Below are 19778 nucleotides of genomic sequence, written 5' to 3'. Positions count from 1 at the left end.
AGTTTTCAGAAAGGAGGTTTTGTTTTTCAGTCATCGATATGGGGAAGAGTTGAGCGTTTGTGAGATGTTAGTTTAGAGATTATCAAAAGGCAATACAAAAACAATCAACACCTTGGACACTTTTTATGTTTGAGAGTCTATTTGATATATTTGTCAAGGTCACCTGAATCTCCAACGGGTCCAGTTCAGGAGATGTTGGGTATGGTTACACAAAATGCTTAAAATCAACATCATTAACGGTGATACAACACTAACAAATACACATAATGATACTAAAAAGTTAAATATCCAGAAAATATGTAGTTGGATGCTTAATATTCCTTTTTGTCAGTGATTGTTGTTAAAAGGGAAATGATTCTGAATAATCTTTATCAAATCAATAACAATGAAGGAGTCGATTAAAAAAAAATTCTAAGCTCCACTCCAGATGTGACCCTTGTTCCTTCTCCTTAGATCTGAATAAGGTCACTCCAGGTGTTCTGGCTTTTCCACACAAGCTAAAACACACATGTAAGTCTAATTTGTTGCTGCAAATTAGTCACAAATGTGTTTTTCAATGTATCTGAGTTAGCATTGCTTATGGACCGACTTAGCATCCAAGATAATCGCCAGGGAAGGAGATAACCCCCAATCGGGGGATATTATACTTATCAAAAGTTGAGACAACAGAGCATTGACATCATGGTACTTTAGGAAAATAATTTCTTTAACAAACAACCTGTGCAGCATATGTTCCACAAATGTGATGTTTTTACTGACCAGAGTTTTCGTCCACCCTCTCCTCCACGGTGTGCTCCTTTTGGTGAACCCACTCACTGTTGCACTTGAAGTAGATCTGCGTGGCAGGCGTGGCTTTGCAGTACAGGTTAACTGGCTTGTTCTTCACAATGTAGGCCTCCTCCGGCTCCATCAAAAATACTGGAAGGGGTTCGGGGGGATCTGAGGGGAACGTTTCGGGCAGCTCACCCAGACCAATGAAGTCATCGTCAACTGCAAAGAGAAAAACTCTGTCACATGATGGGAGAAGGAGGGAAGACATTGAAGAACTAGCTAAGACAGACATAAAAGCAATTATGGAAAAAGCGAGGATGAGTTTGGAGCGAAAAAAGGAGGCAGAAGACAGCGGGAGAGTATTATAACCAGTCTTTGGATGAGATAATCCACTTCACAGAGCACACACAGTGAAATCCCTATCATTTGATATTTTGGAATGTTTACACAAGTGTTTTAGAGCGCAGGAAATTCTGGGATTCCTCTCAGGCCAATAAGCCTGCGTGGATTTACAGAAATTCGCCCTCACTTGGTCAAACCACAACCAGCGATTGCTGAGCAATGAAAGAGCAGTGACGCCAGCCAGAGCCAATAACGAGAAACAGAATTTGTAGGTTGACTCCGAGGAACTAAAGTTATAAGCTCTTCTAGTTGTGCCTCCAATTTTCTCTTGTCTTCTCCCTCTTTGTCACTCTTTCTCACGCACACACACACACAAACACCAGCTCACGCAGACAACCCGGATGCAGGCAGCACATCTAATGACCTCGGGCTTTTGGCCCAGTTTGTGCCATGTGCCATTCCTCAGATACTTCTGCAGTAGACAGATATGCTTCCCTGTAATTACAAGTCTCTTTCATCTCTGTGTCTTAAATCACAAACGCTCAGCTGCATGTGCGTGCGCACACAAGTGCACAAACACACAAAGAAAAGCTCACAGTCGCACAAATACACAGGCGCGCACGCCCAAGTGGGCCCGGCTAACTTTCTAACTCTTTGAAGAAAGCAGGATAAGGCCTATTCGCCACCCTATTTGTCACCTCCAGAACTGTTCTATTCTTACCATTGAACCGGTAGACATCAATTATTCACGAGTGTGAAAGAAAGAAGGCAGAGTAATAGAGACAGAGACACAGAGGGAAACAGAAGGAAGGAACAGTGAGAGCAGCTGAGCCAGACAGACATAGATTGATATGTAGGAATTGAGCTGGGCAGACAGACAGAAACGTAACGCAGGAGGACAGGAACAGGAAGGCAGACTCTTCGGATAACAACAGAGTTTATCGGCCCAATCAGTAATTCTTCCATGGCTCTCCATCTATCTGCCTCCCTGACCTGTGTGGACATGATGGAGTCTTGTTGTCTGACAGAAGTTGCCTCGTGAATGCTTTTGGGAGCACTAAATAACATCTTGACTGAGCAGATATCTCCCTGTGATGTTGCTCTAATGTTATCTATCCCTCCATACCTGCCAACGGACTGAGGCTGATTGCTGGGAAATGAAAGTGCAGGAGGAGCCAATCTTCAAATGAACAAAGCAAACCTCAGCGAGGTGAAAGAGTGTGTGCCATTACAGTATCTTGTAAAAGCATTCATACCTCTTAAATGTTTTCACAGTTTGGTACTTTATCTATGTGTTATATTGGCATTTTACACAAAAACAAGCATTGCATCGTAGAAAATGTAAAGTGCACAAACCCATATTATGTTATTTAGACCTCTCCAAGTCAAATCTAAAAACAACAGCTACAGGTTTTATTTGGGTGTGTCTCTGGCAGCTTGACTTACATTTGTGTCCCTTTTTGGAAAAATAGCTCAAATTAAGATATTTTGGATGGACATCATATATGAACATAAACTTTTAAGTTTATGTTCATATATAAACTTGAAAGTTTATATATGAACTTTCAATTTCAATAACAGAATGTATACAGAATATGGAAAGATTTGTGTTTTTTTGTCCTCTAAGTTATTTAATTTCACAGTACATTTACAGCTATATTCCATGAATTAAAATATATGTTTTAATAAGGCTTGTTTGTCAGATCAAAAGTACTTTTCCAAAATAAGCATGCTTTTCTTTAAGTTCATATTTTTGCATTAAATAAATGTGCTCTTTTTTTCTGTTTTTTTTTACTGCTCTGATCTAATATTCTAAACTTAAATGTCTAGCTTTTTACTGGCTGTAAGTGTAACACAATCCATCCATCTTCTTGACAACTATGACCAGCTTCCCTCACCCTGCTTCTCCGGCATGATGCTGCCACCACTGTGTTACACGATAGGGAGGGATGGTGTGTTCAGAATTGCGTCCAGCGTTACTTTTCTGCCACACATAACATTTTGGATGTAAAAACAATTCTTTTTTTTTTGTTTCACCAGACCAGAGCGCCTTCTTTGACATGTTCGCTGGGTCACCTACATGGCTTGTGGAAACCTGGAAGCAAAACTACTTGTAGCTTTCTTTCAAAAGAGTCGTCCTGTTAACATATTCTTCAACATGTTCTGCAGCTTCTCCAGTGTTACAATGTGTCTACTGGCTCCTTCTCAGATCATTTCTCCTATTGTTGGCCGTGTCAATTTAAGTGTACTGGGCATGTCTTGTTAGGCTTACAAGTTGTGCCTTACTCTTTGTGTTTTTAGATGATAGATTGAACACTCCTATGCAATATTCAACGACTGATATATTATTTTGCAACCTGTGCCTGATTTAAGTTTTTTTTTTTTTTTTGACATGTCTGCTGTGTTCGTTGGTCGTCAAGAAGTTTTTTTGTTTGCTAATGCTCTCCAACAATCGTCCTTCACAGAACATCTGGATTCACAAAAAGAATAAATCTTCCACAGATTTATTACAGTAGTTCTTCTGAAAGCAATTAGCCGTAGCAGATTTTTCTTTTAGGGGTGTCGGAATAAAAAGAAATGCATGTCAGACTTTTAAAATTGTTAAGATTTTTTCTAGAACTTGCACTGAAGTTTGTGAGTTCAACGTGTACTGAAACTTAGTTGGAAACTTTCTCCTCCATTCAATTTTGCGAGTAATGTCTTCATAAAGCTGAAGTCTTATTCACCAGACCTTGGGTTAGTCTTTTCTTTTGTGCAACATCGTCCTCAGTCCACCCACATACTCAGCCAAAGGGACCATGACCCAGAAACAGGCAGAGAGAGCCAAGGAAACTCATTAAAGATTGTGTTAGCCTTCTTTCGCCCTCCATTCCCATTATCTCTCCATCTTTCTCTCCCTCCTGGCTCTGTTGCCTCTGTCAAACTCTGAGGCAGAAAGATCTGAGGCGGCCATGAAAGTGCAGCTCCCTTACAACCAAAGAGAGGCACGCGTCTAATGTGCTCATGCACATACAAACGCTCATAATGGTTCCACGCACACCGGCGCACACAACTTTGCTCACAGATATTCAAACTCATCAGCTTCCTTAGTCCTAGAAATAATAAATTCAAGCGTTTTGCACGAGCACTGCAGTAAAAAAAAAAAGAAAGAAAATCAGCAAAGGAGTATAAAAGGAAACCTCATGACAATATGAGAAACCCTAACTTTTACCAGTCCTTCTGCCTCCCATCACTTGGCATGTCAGTATCTTTCACCTCGCACGCAAGAAACAGTAAAACTAAAGAGACGTCTTTACAAAACATCTTTTTTCCAAAATGTGAAATGAAATGCTTTTCCTCTCAGTTTTGAAGTTATCCTTTTTAGCAAAAGCATTAATAAAGAATGCTTCCCCTGTTTGATATGCACTTTAGGTTTTCCTTAAGCATTTGTATTACTCTGCCTTTCTTTTAATACAAACTCCCCCTGAACAATCTCCAAATTGAGTGTTTAAAATTTTATGAAATATATCCTTGCAGCGCTTTTCTTTTAATCATGTTTTGCTCTGTAATTGGGGTAAGTTTTTCTAATTCATATGTTAATTGTGTGTGACTTTATAATCAAATATTTTAAGGCACAAATTGAATATTACCTGAATTTTATGGGAGCTCCGTATCTCACCAGCAAAAATAAAAGTTAAAAAAAAAAATAATATATGATATAAAAACAGATACTCAAGTGAGAGCTTGTCAAGTGGATACAAATGTCAAATACTTCACTGCCAATGAATTAATCAGATATGAGCAACCACAGAGTTCCACTGACTGAACAGAAGGATGAAAACGGGCTGAAACTTTACAATCAGACTTCCTTCACCTTGAGTCAAACTGAAATAACGTAGTAGATGATAGTGATGGATGATGATGTTTTGAGCTGGTCAAAGTCAATCAACTAGTCTAATGAAGCCCATGCTGCATAGCTTGTCCTAAATCAAAACATACAAGGTGGCAAAACAGAGCTGAATGAGACGTAAAGCAATATGTTCTCATGTGAGACAAGATAAACATGATGTTTCCCACTGAAATGAAATTAATGTAAGTGACAGGCTGAATGATGGTGGTAGTTGATGGCACTTTGCACCTTGCAGAAAAATGATCCTGGGTTCAAACATTGGCTTTGGTCTTCTGCGTGAAATTTGCATGTTATAACATTTAAAAAAAACAGTGAGAACCAACAAAAGTGCTAAACATAAAATAAGAAAGAATACAAACTGTAAAACTCAATGAAATACTGAAAAGAAATACATGCCAAAGTATGAGTAGCAACTGACATAAAATAAAATAAATAAAATAAAATCCCAAAAAATTCTATAGCTACTAGGTTGAAAACAAAACCTAAACGGTGAGTCTGCAAAGAAGATTTAAGAAATATCTAGTAATATCTACAAGGCCTTTCTAATTCATAATGACTATGCCTTCCACAGTTTTGAATTTTCAACTACAAAAACCAGATCGGTCCTTGGGACATTCAACAACAACCGGTCAGCTCTAAAATGGACAAGCAGCCAGTGCTGAGAGTGTGGCTGAAAATAGGCTTGTCATTGTTCCCCCCACCACCACCAGAACTGTATGTGAAAAGAGTGAAAGGTGCAAATGGTTGTATATTTTGCCAAAAGTACATCAAACTCCAAAAGGATGAAAAAAGATGGCATGGCCAAACCTCTCTGACAAGTAATAAAAGAAGATCCAAGATGTAGTGTGTTCTTTAATGGTTGAACCACTTACTTGTCCTTGTGACAGATATGGAAGGTTTTCTCTGACTGAATACAAGTAAAAGATCAAGAAAAAAAGGTCACGATAAGGGAGCGCAGTTAAAGTCAAGGCAACATACCTGGACGGAGTAGCAGCCACTGGTGATGACCATGAGTTTCTTATTCGCTGCGCATTCAAGTAATAAATTCTTTATAACTACTATATAATTATTATAAGTGCTGTTGAATAGGTTCTGAGCAACTACAGCTGAATATCCTACATAAAACAAGCTGCATATTTTATATTATTCAAATATATATGTATTTTTTTACCTTGAAAAATATGAAGGCTGCTTCAGGAAAAATACAAAACCACAGTAAAGAAAATCAAAACTGCACAAACTGTATCACAGGTAAATTATTTAAGCACATTACAGCATATAGAGTACACCGAACAAACTGCATGTTGTATGGTTGCTGTGTATTCGGTGTGTACAGCACTTCATTACAAAGGGAATCATGGGATCTTGTGGGACAAGATTAAAATTTCACTTACTGGCTTAGGAACATTCTTTTCTATGCTTACACTGCACCACACATGATTTTATCAGCAGCTATGCCACCATGCAGCTCTCAGAGTATCTCTATTGCATCGTTTCGCAGTTACACAACTGCTTCTCAAATATTGCAGCAATAATATTACATGCTCTCATGAAACAGTATGCAGATGCTTTGTGTGCACTGATGAAGACCTCAGGATGCTGGAGTGAAAGTGGCTCCTTGGCGAAGTTATGTGAGCTATTATTACCACATGTGGAGGCAATCAAAAAGCACGGTCAGTCGATGGCATCACAGTAAAAGTTGCATTCCATGCTCTCGCTGTTGAACCCTGAATTCTACACCCTTCAAACCAACACAAATATTTCAGACATGTTATAATGTAGATCATTTGTTTCCTTACATCTAGGCACCTAGAAGGTCAGCAGCCTTGCCATTAGACAAACCTAAAAGAAATTCAAGCTCTGATCAAGCCTGGATTTAAATATTCCACTCTGGTTGCATGTTTTCTTCAAAACGCAGTTTGCAGTTAATGACATATTTAATTATGAAAAAAGAAAGGGGATAGTCTCAAAAATATTGCTAAAGTCACTTGTCTCATTCTCTGTTGGTCTCATGAGCTGAATGTTTTTCACTACAAAAATAAGAAATGTTGCCCAAGACTGGACATTGTTCAGTGTGTGAAGGCATGTTTTAGAACCTAATAAAATGCTGGGTATCTGACGGTGCTGTGGAAGATAAGCTGTCTCTATCAGTGCTGGAGCAGATTTATTGTCCAAAGAAAAGTGATGTACTGGTGAGACCAATGTTTCCCCTTCATCAGGGGTAAGTCGAGCATGAACAAGGAACAAATCCTCTTTATTTCATTTCTTTGTCTTTTTTTTATCCATATCTCCTCATCTCATTAATCCTTCTAATTATTAACACACATACAGGGAAAGTCCAGGCAAAACATTGGCGAATTATCATCCAGTTATCTCTCAGCTTGGGATTTTACAAGGCAGATTTTTTTGTTGCCTCTACTCAGCTGTCATCTCGGTTATTAACAGGTCGATCAGTTCTACCTATAAATGTGCTTTAGACACACCTACTGATTTTACTGAGTGAACATAAACTATGGTAATGACTCTTTCTGGCCAACAGTATTGGCTTAAATAAAGAGTTATACATCCCACTGGCCTCAATCAATACACATGGTCCTTCTTTCAACAGCATCTCCTTTCAAAACCTTTAAAGGAAAAAGGCAACACAGGTATATACTCATTTCTTTGTATTGGTGTTCTCTTGCAATCTCTCTACTAGCTCAGTGTTTCATGCAAACTCCTTTATCTACACACCCTGACCCAAAGTAAGGAGTTAGATTCCCAATAATACACACAGACTGGTACTTAAATAATGCTAGATGAACTAGTAAGATCCAAAAGAGTTACAAATTTCAGTAAAACCCTGACCTCTCACAAAATCTAGCAAAATCAGTATATTCTAAGAATTGCTCTATAAAAAAACATCAACTGGAAAATTTGCTACAAAATTCCGATTGGTGAATTTTCAGAGAAAATCTCACGACTTTTAGAGAGAACAAGCCATCTCCACCAAGATAAAAGTTGCTTTCTGCTAACTTTGCAATGTTAGTCGTGCATTTCGCTTTGGGTGTGTTTGCATGTTCTCTCTGATCGTCATCCCTGACCTTCACTCGGTTCTCTCGGGCAGCACCCTGGCAGGTGGCAGCTGGTCTTTGCCAGGGTCATGCCAAGCATCGGTCACTGTCTCTCCAGTCACATCAATGCCAGAAGAGACAAGGTCAAAATATGATGATAATAAACTTAATCTACTTTAAAGTTTATGTTAAAAGGAGGCAGGATTTTTAAAAAAAATCTATAACATATTTAGATACTAAGATATTAGATTGTAAAGATATCACGTACTGTTATGTGAATAAAACAACTAAAAACAAAAAAGTGGTCAGGCATTTCTTAAATGACAGAAAGTCTTTAAACAAAATGAAAAGGAAGACAATAATTAGTCCTGTGATAAGGAGGTGAAAAAGAGGTAAGCAGAGACCTGCATAGACCAGTTTAGTAAGATGATCTGAAAAGAGGTTTTGAAAAGATGAGATTCTTTGGAGAAAAAAAATGAAAAAAGTCGAAATTAGGGTGAAAATAATACTTCTGTAAATGGTTGGAGAGAGCAATAGTGTGAGCTACTTCAAAAAAAAAGAAGCTGCACCAGGTATTTTTCTTACTTAATGTTCATATGAAATATGAGCTTATTGAACCTCCTTTTTTAAGCCAAAAGTAATTATTATCTTCACTCCACATGCACACCAGTTTAGACAAATCTCAGTTCAGTCTCAGTCCTAAAACTGCTTCTAGGGACACGAGTTGCAAATTAACAGTCGTTAAAAATAGTAAGCACTGTCTGTTTACACTGCTGCTGATGGGCTTCAGCCCATTGATTGGCTCTCTGCTTCTCATTCCTCAATGGACTGATTTCGTTTGAGCTCAGGAAACACTTTGGTCAATCCCACAAGACAACTGACCTTACAAACATATAGTGATAAGATTCAAAGGTAAGAAAGCAAAACCCAATTCTTGTTGCAAAATGAAAACTAAAGGATGCTCATCATCATTACTGCAATTATGATTATTATTATAATTATAAGTGGGCATCATTATGCCCACTGTATCTGTGTTTGGGCTTGTGGCTCATTCAATGCCCATGCAAAAAGTTGGGAATTACATAAAGATAAAAGAATAGCATCCAATGCACAATCCAAGCCACAATGGCTATCCAAGATGAAAGTAATGACATAAATGTAACAGTTCATATGGCAGTTTGTCCAGTGAAATGCTGTCTATCTTTGAGATTGACCATATTGTGATTTATCACCACTATCTGGCTCTGAAATGTAACATTTGGCTCTAAATTAGAGTATTGGAGATTAACACTCCCTCAGATGCTGCAGAACGTAGCAACTCAGTTTCGACGGGTACCAGTACATTTTCTTATATTACTCAGGCGCTGGCAACTTTCACATTATTGCATTTCACATATAAAATACTGATTGAACTAGGAGCATTGTGCTTGTAGGAGCTGGTCATCCCTTTTATGCCCCTATGTTATCTACATTCCCAGGGCAGCTTTAGGTTGGATGTTACAAAAGTTCACATAAAACTGCTGGTGTGTGAGTTGTTTTTTTTTCCTATTCTGCACACTAGCACTATTAAACATCTACCTCTAGATATTAGACAGACACATGCATGTTCAGCTAATCTTTTGCCATTTCTCTGTAATTTCTAAAATCTTCCTTTGCTTGATTTCTGGTCTCCTTATTGTGATTTTTATTGACATATTTATTTCATTTACCACTCTCTTCATTGATTTGACACAGCTTTGTTATTGAGGTCTGTTGCCACTTTTCATAAAATAAGTGCTTGGCTATTGTATGTCTCTTCTTTTACAAACATTACATGGTAGCATTGTGCATCAGCTTAGTATGGAAGCTGAACATATTTAAAACATATTTTAAATCTTCATCATGAGTACCAATGTAACTGAACTCTTGAATTGTTTTTTTTTTTGTTACTTTTCTCCTTTTTCCATTTGATGTTTTCTTACTATTACCTTTATTTTGGGATTCTTTTTTTCTTCACCTAACAGGCCAGCCCCCTCCCCTCAAATCCCCATCCATCTATTTGCTCATGGATGAAAAGTCTCCTTGGTGGTTGATCGGAGAATGATGCCGCTACTTAGAGAGTCTGAGTCCATCGGCACTGAGGAAGAATAGTAGCAAGGAGACAGAGAAAAGCTCCAGAGGAGAAGTGGCTCCCTGGGGCGTTGTAGCCGTGATGGGTGAGCTGTCAAACGCCCCATTGTCCAAATTACCCTGCAAGCACCATGTCACCACACGGGACTAATTTACGGCGCGGTCTGGCACACACATTGCTTGGAGAGAAGTCCGAGGGAGGGACAACAGAGGAGAAGGGTGTAAAGGAGAGTGGGGCATCTGGCCAAACACCTTCAAGAGGTACAACGGTGGTTTGAGTACAACCAGTACAAGACGGACCCAATTAACTTCACGCAGGTTTGATCGCTGCTGTCTTTATGCTTGGAGTCTTCAGTGACATGTGTCAATATTAATATGTCACGCTTGCATGCTTTCCTGCCCACCCACCATCACAGCCCATGCATTCAGTGATGCACAAACACTTTAATCCAGTTCAAAGCAGCCGCTGCATAACTCCCCTGCTTGACTTCACTTCCTGACGACTGGTCGTTTTTGCACAAGCTGGCAGACCCATTCACTTGTCAACCGTCACACCCCTGGGTGTCCAAAGCCAGACAGGGCCGTCACCCTGCCCCACACTGACCGGTGGGCTGTGGAGTAAAGCTGCTCCTGTCAGAGGAGACATGCGGCACTCCCTGACCCCCTCACTGTGCCCAACAGCCTGAAGAGATGCTCTGAATTTGGTTAATTGGCCAATAGCAGTGGGGCGTGCAATTCAGCTAAAGACTAGAAGAATAGAAATAAAATAGAACAAGAACAATATCAACCAAGTCCAGTGCTTCCTGCAGCCTTAATAGTTAGACTTTAGTTCATTTTTTATTTCACTCTTTTATAGGCATCCTGTTAACGTCTACAACCAGAAAGGTGGCCCCTCCTAAAAATAGAGAAACATGAGAATTTCCACAAGTAAATAATAATAAATAAATAAAAAAATAGACAGACAACCGTGCACTTTGAACGCATAAGATAAAATCGGGTTGAATTGAGTCTTAAAATTAAAACTTTTATATATGTCTAAAGCCAGTCATAGACATCAAATGGATGTCTGCATTTTAGCTGAGATAAGCTGAAATATGAATTAGTTTTTCTTGTGAGGGGCGACGAAGTCTGGAACTTTTACTTTCAAGCATTTTTGCACTTGTGGCATCCTATTGAACTCTGTACATCATGCAGCTTCAGCAGTAATGAGAATTTCAAAGGATAACTGGATATGCAGAGTGAAATCAGGGCAACGGGTAGATTCAGTGTTGAAATGACATTTATCACTCTATAATTTTCACAGAGTTAAGGTTGGGGTTTTAAGCATGCAACCCTGGTTTTAAGACTTAGCAGTAAAATCTAGGTAATACAGTATGTGGTGATTCTTTACTTTCCTTACCAGGACTGTCAATTTTCCAGCTTTTAAAAATATCTGATTTAACATTCTGCGTCAGTAAATACAAAATAGTTTTTGTCCACAGCAAAAGGAAGGGGATGATCAGTGCTGCCAAACTTGATGCATCACAAATCCGGATGAAATTCTTCATCAGTTTTGAAACAGCAACTTTTTAAAAGCCATGGTCGAAATGTTTCATAGTAAAAACAGATTTTACAACTAACTTTTACTAGAGATGGTTATGGTTATGATGCCTACGCAATAAAAACATGACATAAGACTCTTTGTTCACTTAAGAGCTAAAAAAAATAAATAGACAACAGTTTAAAAAAAAATGAAGAGATATTTACACACTTACATTTTGACAGATGAAAACAGCTAGCGGTTCAGTGGGTTATCAGCACATCAAATTAAAGAGGGTTTGCTTCTTCGTGCCTGGATTATTATAATGCATAGCCATGTCTAACCAAAACCTCCCTGCATCGGTTGCAGGCTGTTCAAAGTGCTGCTTCCGGGCTTCTGACAACATCACCCAAATTCTCACTGCTGCCAATGCGTCTACATTTGCTCCTGGTGTATTTTTGAGTGCATTGTAAGATTCCTGTTCTGACTAGGTAGAGTGTTTCATGGGCAGCCACTGAGTTATATCAGAGAACTTTTTCATTGATTTGTCCCCAGCAGGTTCCTGAGGCACAGCGATCAGGACCTGTTGATAGCTGCCCACACTGAGGTGAAAACAAAAGACAGCAGCACTTTTTCTTTACTGGCTGTTCCTTGGGTGCTGAGATCAGCAAACTCTGTAGCTTCCTTTGAAAGCCAGTTAAAAGCTTATGTTTTTAAATTTGTGTTGTTAAACATTTCTTGTGTTAGTGTTTATTGTGAAGCACTTTGCAATCTTTATACATGAAAAATGCTATATAAAAAAAGGTTTTCATTTGAGTTAGGCTCAAATTTGTACATTTAAAAGGAAAATGGCAAATAATTTGAAAAAATAAGTTAAAGCTCATTGCATAGGGAAGAAAATTACCTTGGTTACGTTTAAATCTTGCTAAAATTGCTTAAATCTGCTTTAGCAATATTAGACAAAATTTACCATTTAGTCAAGAGCTAAGTTCTAAGGCAACGTGTCAAAATGAATGCATTGTTATATGGTTTAGAATCCATACAACATTGCAGTGATTCCCTGAAAACACTAAGCTAAATTTCTCCATCATTTGTTTATTTTGTGGTTTCTGTGCTGCACAAAAATGTAAATTGGCTGAAGAGGAGGCACTGCCTCCACACATATCCACACATACTTCACACATGCCCACCTTGCGCGTGTATCCTGAAGCACTTTAAATGTCCCAGCCTTTTCTCAAACAGGGAAGGAAAGCCTTCGGATGCAGTCCTGCATCTGAAGGACATTACAAACTGGAAGTGTGTCAGAATGTGTGAGACAAAGTCCCCTGAGCCAAGTGTACTCTCCATGTCTGTCATTGAATGTGGCTGCCTGCTTATTCCCTGGAGAAACATGAGGACGTACATACGCATCCACCATACCCACATCAACACCCTAAATCTCATTCTCACTATCTTGTCAATCAAATAGCAAGGTAAGGGGAAAATAAAAAGTCACGTAGAGATATTAGGCTATTTTCTTTCCTCTTCAAAGTTCAGCTACTTGTTCAGCCTGTCATAAAATAAGAAAAAAAATATTTTCCCAATCAGTGAATGTGTGAGTGCATGCAACAGCCTGCAACCCATGCAGGGAGGTTTTGGTTAGACATGGCTATGCATTATAATAATCCAGGCACGAAGAAGCAAAGCCTCTTTAATTTGATGTGCTGATAACCCACTGAACCGCTGGCTGTTTTCATCTGTCAAAATGTAAGTGTGTAAATATCTCTTCATTTTTTTTAAAACTGTTGTCTATTTTTTTTTTTTTAGCTCTTAAGTGAACAAAGAGTCTTATGTCATGTTTTTATTGCGTAGGCATCATAACCATAACCATCTCTAGTAAAAGTTAGTTGTAAAATCTGTTTTTACTATGAAACATTTCGACCACGGCTTTTAAAAAGTTGCTGTTTCAAAACTATGAAGCGCTAAAAGGCTGCACTGACAACACTCTTTAGTAAGGAAGTTGTTACTCCAGGAAGATATATCAAAGTGAGCTATTTTCAACATAATAATCTGTAAAAATGAATAAATACACGAAGCCAGAGCTAAACAGAAGAGTTATTTAAAAGAAATTATATGTTTTTTACAGAAGCATGATGGCTTTTAATTTAGGTAAGTAGAACAAGGAGTGAGACTATGATGGGTGCTAATTATTTTTGCTCTTTCTGCACATCATACTTTTGCAATTTGGGGCATCTTTTCAGCCACCGGTGGTTATGGTTTCTACAAACCTAAGGAATGTTTTGAATTAACCCAGAACTAGCAAAACTGAATGCAGTGGAGTCCCACCAAGTTTAGTCATAATACATTCTGCATATATTCTATATTAGCAGCAGAAAATAGCCTAATTACACATGTTCCATAGCGCATGTCTAAAATATTTGGGAAGAATAAACACCTCTGTGCAATGTTACTTGACACATTATTGGCTAGTGTTTACAAATCAGCCAATCCAGGAATGCCTTTAAGTTTCCTTGCTGCCGATTGGTTGCACCCCCAAGAGGATAAGGAAGACCATAGACGTTAGCTTAGACGGATTCAAGCACATCAACATATATTTGGTGCAACAAGCAAACTTGTTTTATTGTATTCTTTTGCTCTTATGCCAATCTGTCACAAACTATGTTGAACCTGTGTCTAGATTTCTTAGGAAATCTTAGAGTCAAAAATCTGTACATTTAATTAATGATTTGAGGACTAGAAACAAACACAAGCAACAAATAAGAGTTACATTTTCTTAACAACAGTTGTTAAGAGGAAATTAGATTTGGCAAGTAAAAGCTGCACAAAAACCATAGATCAAAGGCTGGCAATATCTCTTTTGCTATTTTTCTAAACTGCATCCTTTCCTGTGCTGAATAAAGAAATCTGCCAGCGTGTACAAAGGGACTCAAATATGATGGAATATGAGAAGACCAGGATTTACTATATGCTGTAATGCACCAGGCATGGGTGCATGCCCTAATTCAGGCTTTGACAGTGAGTGGTGTTAGGTATTTGCATGTGAGTTCTTGTGTCTATGCGTGATGGTAGAATTAATGTGACATGGCAGGTGTAATACAGAATCATAAATCTCTGGCCTGGGAACACCAGAGGGGGAGCAGGAGGCGATATACATTAAAGGGCACACACACGCTGCAGCACGGATGCCGATAATAAAAACAAGACCCGGCCGCGACAGCCAGCTAAAAGACACGACTCCGTATCTGGCCCCGAGGGCTGTGACATGCACTCACACAGTCAGACACACAAAAACACCAACTCTATCCGCTTTTCTCGCCGTTTATGACGCCGCTTTCAGCCCGACAGCTCGAGTGTTGGATGTGGCTGTAATGCTGTTAAAATCTTAATACTGTTATACAAGCTTGCTGTTGTACAACATGCTAAAATCTTTACTTACTGTGCATGCTGCATCACGTGGGACTAAAAGCAACATGACAGCGCTTCATTTGGGAATAGTACTGTCGCAGCTCAATGCAGACGACACATTCTAACACAGCTCATTGTCAAAATAAGCCTGACCAGCTGATCAGCAAGTCTCTCAACAGACTGCTCAACAACTGTCACTATCAGATTCGATGCTCATTTATTGCGCTAATGCTTCAAATCCCAAGTACTGATACATGTTTAGTTTACATGTACAATACCAGTCACATATTTAGATCCTAAAGGGCCTTGCAAAAAGGCTCTTTCCAGTTGAACTTTTTTCAGTTATGATATTTGCACATTTTGTCACACTTACATTTGATTGAGATGTTATGCAATTCACTAGCAAAAGGTGAAATAAGATACTTTATTGTCTATTGAATGTATGCAAGATGAGAAGTGTCCTTCAGCATCTACCAATAAAAAGACCACAGTTGTTCATTGTGAAGAGGGATAAAATGCTACACTTATCTCAAAAATTCTTACAAGTTGAACATTTTAATAGTGTGATGAACGTCTCCATCCAACCCCATGGAGTATACAACTGTAGAATCGTTTTCTGTAACATTTACCACTGGAAAATGTCTGAGATTTGTCTCTACCAACTTTGCAAATGTAGAGAAACGTTTGTGAATTATTCAAACCTATGTAGCTCAAGCTTATAGTCAGATTGGATTTAGATTACACATGGGTGGCTATTTACTTATCAGGTAACTCATGGAAGGATTACACTTTATTTAAGGGCATTAGAGTAAAGCAGGATGAATAAAAAGTGCATGTTTCACTTTTCAGATTTGTATGCCCTTTACAATTATGCGTAGCTCCATGTTGGTTTAAAACATACCTATAAAATTAAAAGCAAAGGTGGAAAAAAAAACATCAGGTCACATAAAAACCATTTTTCAATTCTCTGCATCTCGCCCATTCATTTTCAATGGGTAAGCATTTCAACCTTCTGGTTCTTCGCAGTTGCACACAGCGAGTGAGCCAAGACGGTGCAGCTGTGGAAAAATACTTTCTCAGAGTTAAAACAATAATTAATGCAGCCTCTTATCTGCATTTCTGAGAACACTTGATATTCAGCTCACATTCACAATCATAAACATTCATTTCATTAGACTTGCATTCTCGCAAATAGAACATAGCTTTTCTTTCACATAGGCTAAGTGGTTCTTAAGTACATTTTCAATGCCCTGTGCTGTTTTTTTATATATCCATATTTTGTCTATACTGAACTGAATTAGAAGGGCATAACTGTGAAGGAACAAAGAAATAATTGCAGCTCATTTGCCTTCCCCACCATAGCCGATCTGCGGAGAGGAATTTTTCCCTTGTATTTTATAACAACGCTGACTTTCCCCTGCATGCTCATTTAAGGGTAGCCAGGATTCCTGCTAGGATTATAGCTAAAAAGAAAAAGGCTTTGTAAGCATTCTCAGGAAATTGCACCTTGCTGGTTTCTGCACACAGGCTCTACATAATGCACATGTACGACTCCAGCAGGGCGGTGGCCGTGTTGTACTGAGGTGCATCAAGGCACTCTGCGCTGACTCTGGACCTGAGGAAGGTGCTTATGTACACTACTTTACATGCAAATCCCTCTTTAGTTTCTCATATTCGACAATGCATTGCATCAAATGAAGGTATTGTGTTAGTTTCTTTTCTTTCTGCAATATCAGTTTGAAGCAGAATGAAAACATAGCTGCAGGACAGGGCGTCAGAGTCGCGCTCAAAGTTACAGGCTCCATACAGCACTTATCTGGTGTCAATGATCAGTTGCAGTGCATCTGGTGATGAGACTGAATGTAGCTATGTAGTCACAAACTCTGATACTGTCAGTTTGTATGCAATGCACATCACACATTGCAGGATACATTTGAAAAATAAAAGGAAAGAAATAAATTTTTTGAGAAACTGTTAAACTCAAAACCTGAAAAAATAAAAACAGCTTTACACCATAGATTCTTTTGCAGTTTCCAGAATATTTTTTGGCTCCTGTTATACTGTTGTAAATTAATAATAATAATAATTTTAAAAAATGTGTTATAAAATTAATCAAACAGGAGTGTGTTCATTTTAAAAAAGTCTTATTATTTTATAAATCCCAACAATGTTTTAAAGGCTGCAATGATCAGTGAATAACCTCTACGTTTTTGTTAAGCTAATTCAGCCACTGCATAAAAGCCAACATTTCATGACCTGAATTTGTTTTACTGCCATTTTAATTGGAAATTAGCTGGTGTTCAGAAAAGCCAGGTAGCTGGCCTTTGTAAAGCTCAATTTTGAAGTCCTGACACAGTTTCTTAGTTGAATTCAGGTCTGGATTTGACTAGGCATTTCACATATCATTTGATTCGCAAAACCATTCCATTGTGGTTATGACTGTATGTTTAGGCCAATATTTCTGGTGGAAGTTCAATCTCTGAACTGAGCCTCAAGACCGTCAGGTTTTCTTCCATCCATTTACTTCCTCATCCATTTTAGCCCTCAGCTCTGACCAGCTTCCCCCATCCTTTCAGATGAAAAGTATTCTCACAGCTATATGCTGTCACCACCATGTTTTACTGAGTGTTCAGGGAAATGCAATGCGCAGTGTTAGTTTTCAGTCTTAGTATTTCCTGGCCTGCATCTTGTCCCACGTGTTCGCTGTGTCTCCTACATGGCTGGTGAAAAAAACTACCAAATGGCCTACAAAGATCAGATATGTTTATATGTAAATCGCATGCAACTTGATTTTTTATTAATTAGGTCGAATTGGATTTAATTTTTAAGTAACAGTAAATAGAGTGAATGCAAATTTCAAAATATTTGAATGCCTTTGCAAGTTACTTTATAACTTCCTGTTTACTGTTCTATTATGAATTGTGATTTATAGAAATATTAAAGATCTATTTTAAGTTTTCATCCCATGTGTTGTACCTCTAGTCCACAGAAAGGAAGCCATCAGCCAAGCTGGAGAAAAATCATTGCCTTTTTGAAGTGACCAGAATGCAAAACCACATATGCAGTTCAGGAAAATACAAATAAATGTTACAAAATTTCTCCTCAGTGATTTGTCTAAAAATGAACAACATAACTGTCAAAAAAATAAAAGTAAGAAGAAGAAAAAGGTGCACAAAGAGTAAAATTACTTCCCAAAGAGGACACTGATTCACTCAAACTTGATAAGTAGGAAGCTGCATCATTGTGAGTCATTCGTTGTGGCCTTTATCTCTGATTCAGAAAATATTCAATATTTTATCATTTTACATCTTGGCTGGAGATCTAATTAAAATTCAGTCCTACAGATTTAAAATCTCAAAAACTACACCCCAGTACTTGGTATCCATGTAAAAGAAAGTGCACAATATAAGCACACACTCAATATTTTCCTTATTGATTGGCTATCCTCCACATATTTCATATGCACTGTTGCACACACACCAGCATGCACAGACCCCACAGTTGTTAATGGATGTGTTAAGAAGATAAGACACCAGCCAGAAAGAAGGACACAAAGTAGGTGTGTGTTTGTTTTGTGAGTGTATATAAAGTGACTCCATTAGGCAATCACACACCCAGCTCCACTCACCAGGGGACTTCTGTCAGCCTGTGATTTGCCCGGTACCCCTCCCTCCCTCTCATCTTTTTGCAACTCAATGCTGAAATAGGTCAACCACATATAATGGAGGGGCAATGAGGAGCAAGTGTGCACCACCCTTCCTGCTCCCCTTTGCACCCTCACTCCTCCCCCCTTTCTCCACCATCCAGAGCCACGGGCCCCCCCACGGACAAAGTGAAGGCGGCCCGCAGAGAAGACGGCAACAACAGCCACAACATGCCGACCTCCCAGCCACAACAATCATTTACACGGCCACGCTTGAACAGAGCAAGTTCCACTATTTCATATGGAACATGCACCCTCACAAGATGAATTCCCATCACTGGTTTAAAAAGCTCATCTTCGCTAAATTAAATGAGACGCTGAGGAAATTGGAAATAGTTAATAATAGTGTGTATTGTGTAGAACTGTTTATAGTCACTCCACCAGTGTTACCCTGCATTCTGTGGTTGATTGTTCAAAAATCCCTAACAGGGATTATATTATTTCTGCATTAAAGAGGCAAGAGTTCAAAAGTAATGAGTTTGGTTGAAGAAATAGAAAGTTGGAAAGTTTTCTCAGAAAGTTTTGTTATGTTTGTCAAAACGGCAAGGACAGCAACAAAGGAAGCCAATGATGATGCATTATACTATCTATCAGCTACAGTTGTCAAAATAATCAATATCTCATCATAATCGATAATAGAAAAATTACTTATTCAAAGATACTCGTATGTGTCAAAATCGATATAAAATTAGCCATTCAGTTGCAGTTTTACTGGCAGCAGTGCAGCAGTACTGAAGACACTCATCCCCTCCCCTCCAGGAAGTCAATCACCTTACCTGCTCTAAGTCACATTCTGTGAACATGGCGAGTACAACTAGAAAAACACATGGTTCGAAAAAACGTCTCCACTCAGGCTACAAAAAGAAAATGCCGAAGTATACCATAAGCATGAAGTAGCAAACCTCCAAGATGTCATAACCAACGGTACCTGTTTAAATGTTAGTTTTATGGACAGAGACAGCCCAATGATTGGTCTGAGTTTCCCCC

At 38.6% G+C, this 19778-nt stretch overlaps 1 protein-coding gene across 4 annotated transcripts in view; it reads right to left on the bottom strand.

The window, feature by feature from the left end:
* The window catches only part of unc5cb (unc-5 netrin receptor Cb), a 142574-nt gene that overhangs the window by 61652 nt on the left and 61144 nt on the right, over window positions 1-19778 (bottom strand). For all 4 annotated transcript variants that reach the window (XM_008424252.3, XM_008424253.3, XM_017307961.2 and 1 more), the window contains exon 2: window positions 760-990. In XM_008424252.3, coding sequence (XP_008422474.1) covers window positions 760-990 — 231 coding nt within the window. The remainder of the gene's footprint in view (window positions 1-759; window positions 991-19778) is intronic.

This window comes from Poecilia reticulata, chromosome 12, assembly GCF_904066995.2.
Source record: "Poecilia reticulata chromosome 12, P_reticulata-male-v2, whole genome shotgun sequence".
In the NCBI taxonomy this organism is placed as follows: domain Eukaryota; kingdom Metazoa; phylum Chordata; class Actinopteri; order Cyprinodontiformes; family Poeciliidae; genus Poecilia; species Poecilia reticulata.
This window is presented reverse-complemented; position numbering and strand designations above follow the sequence as displayed.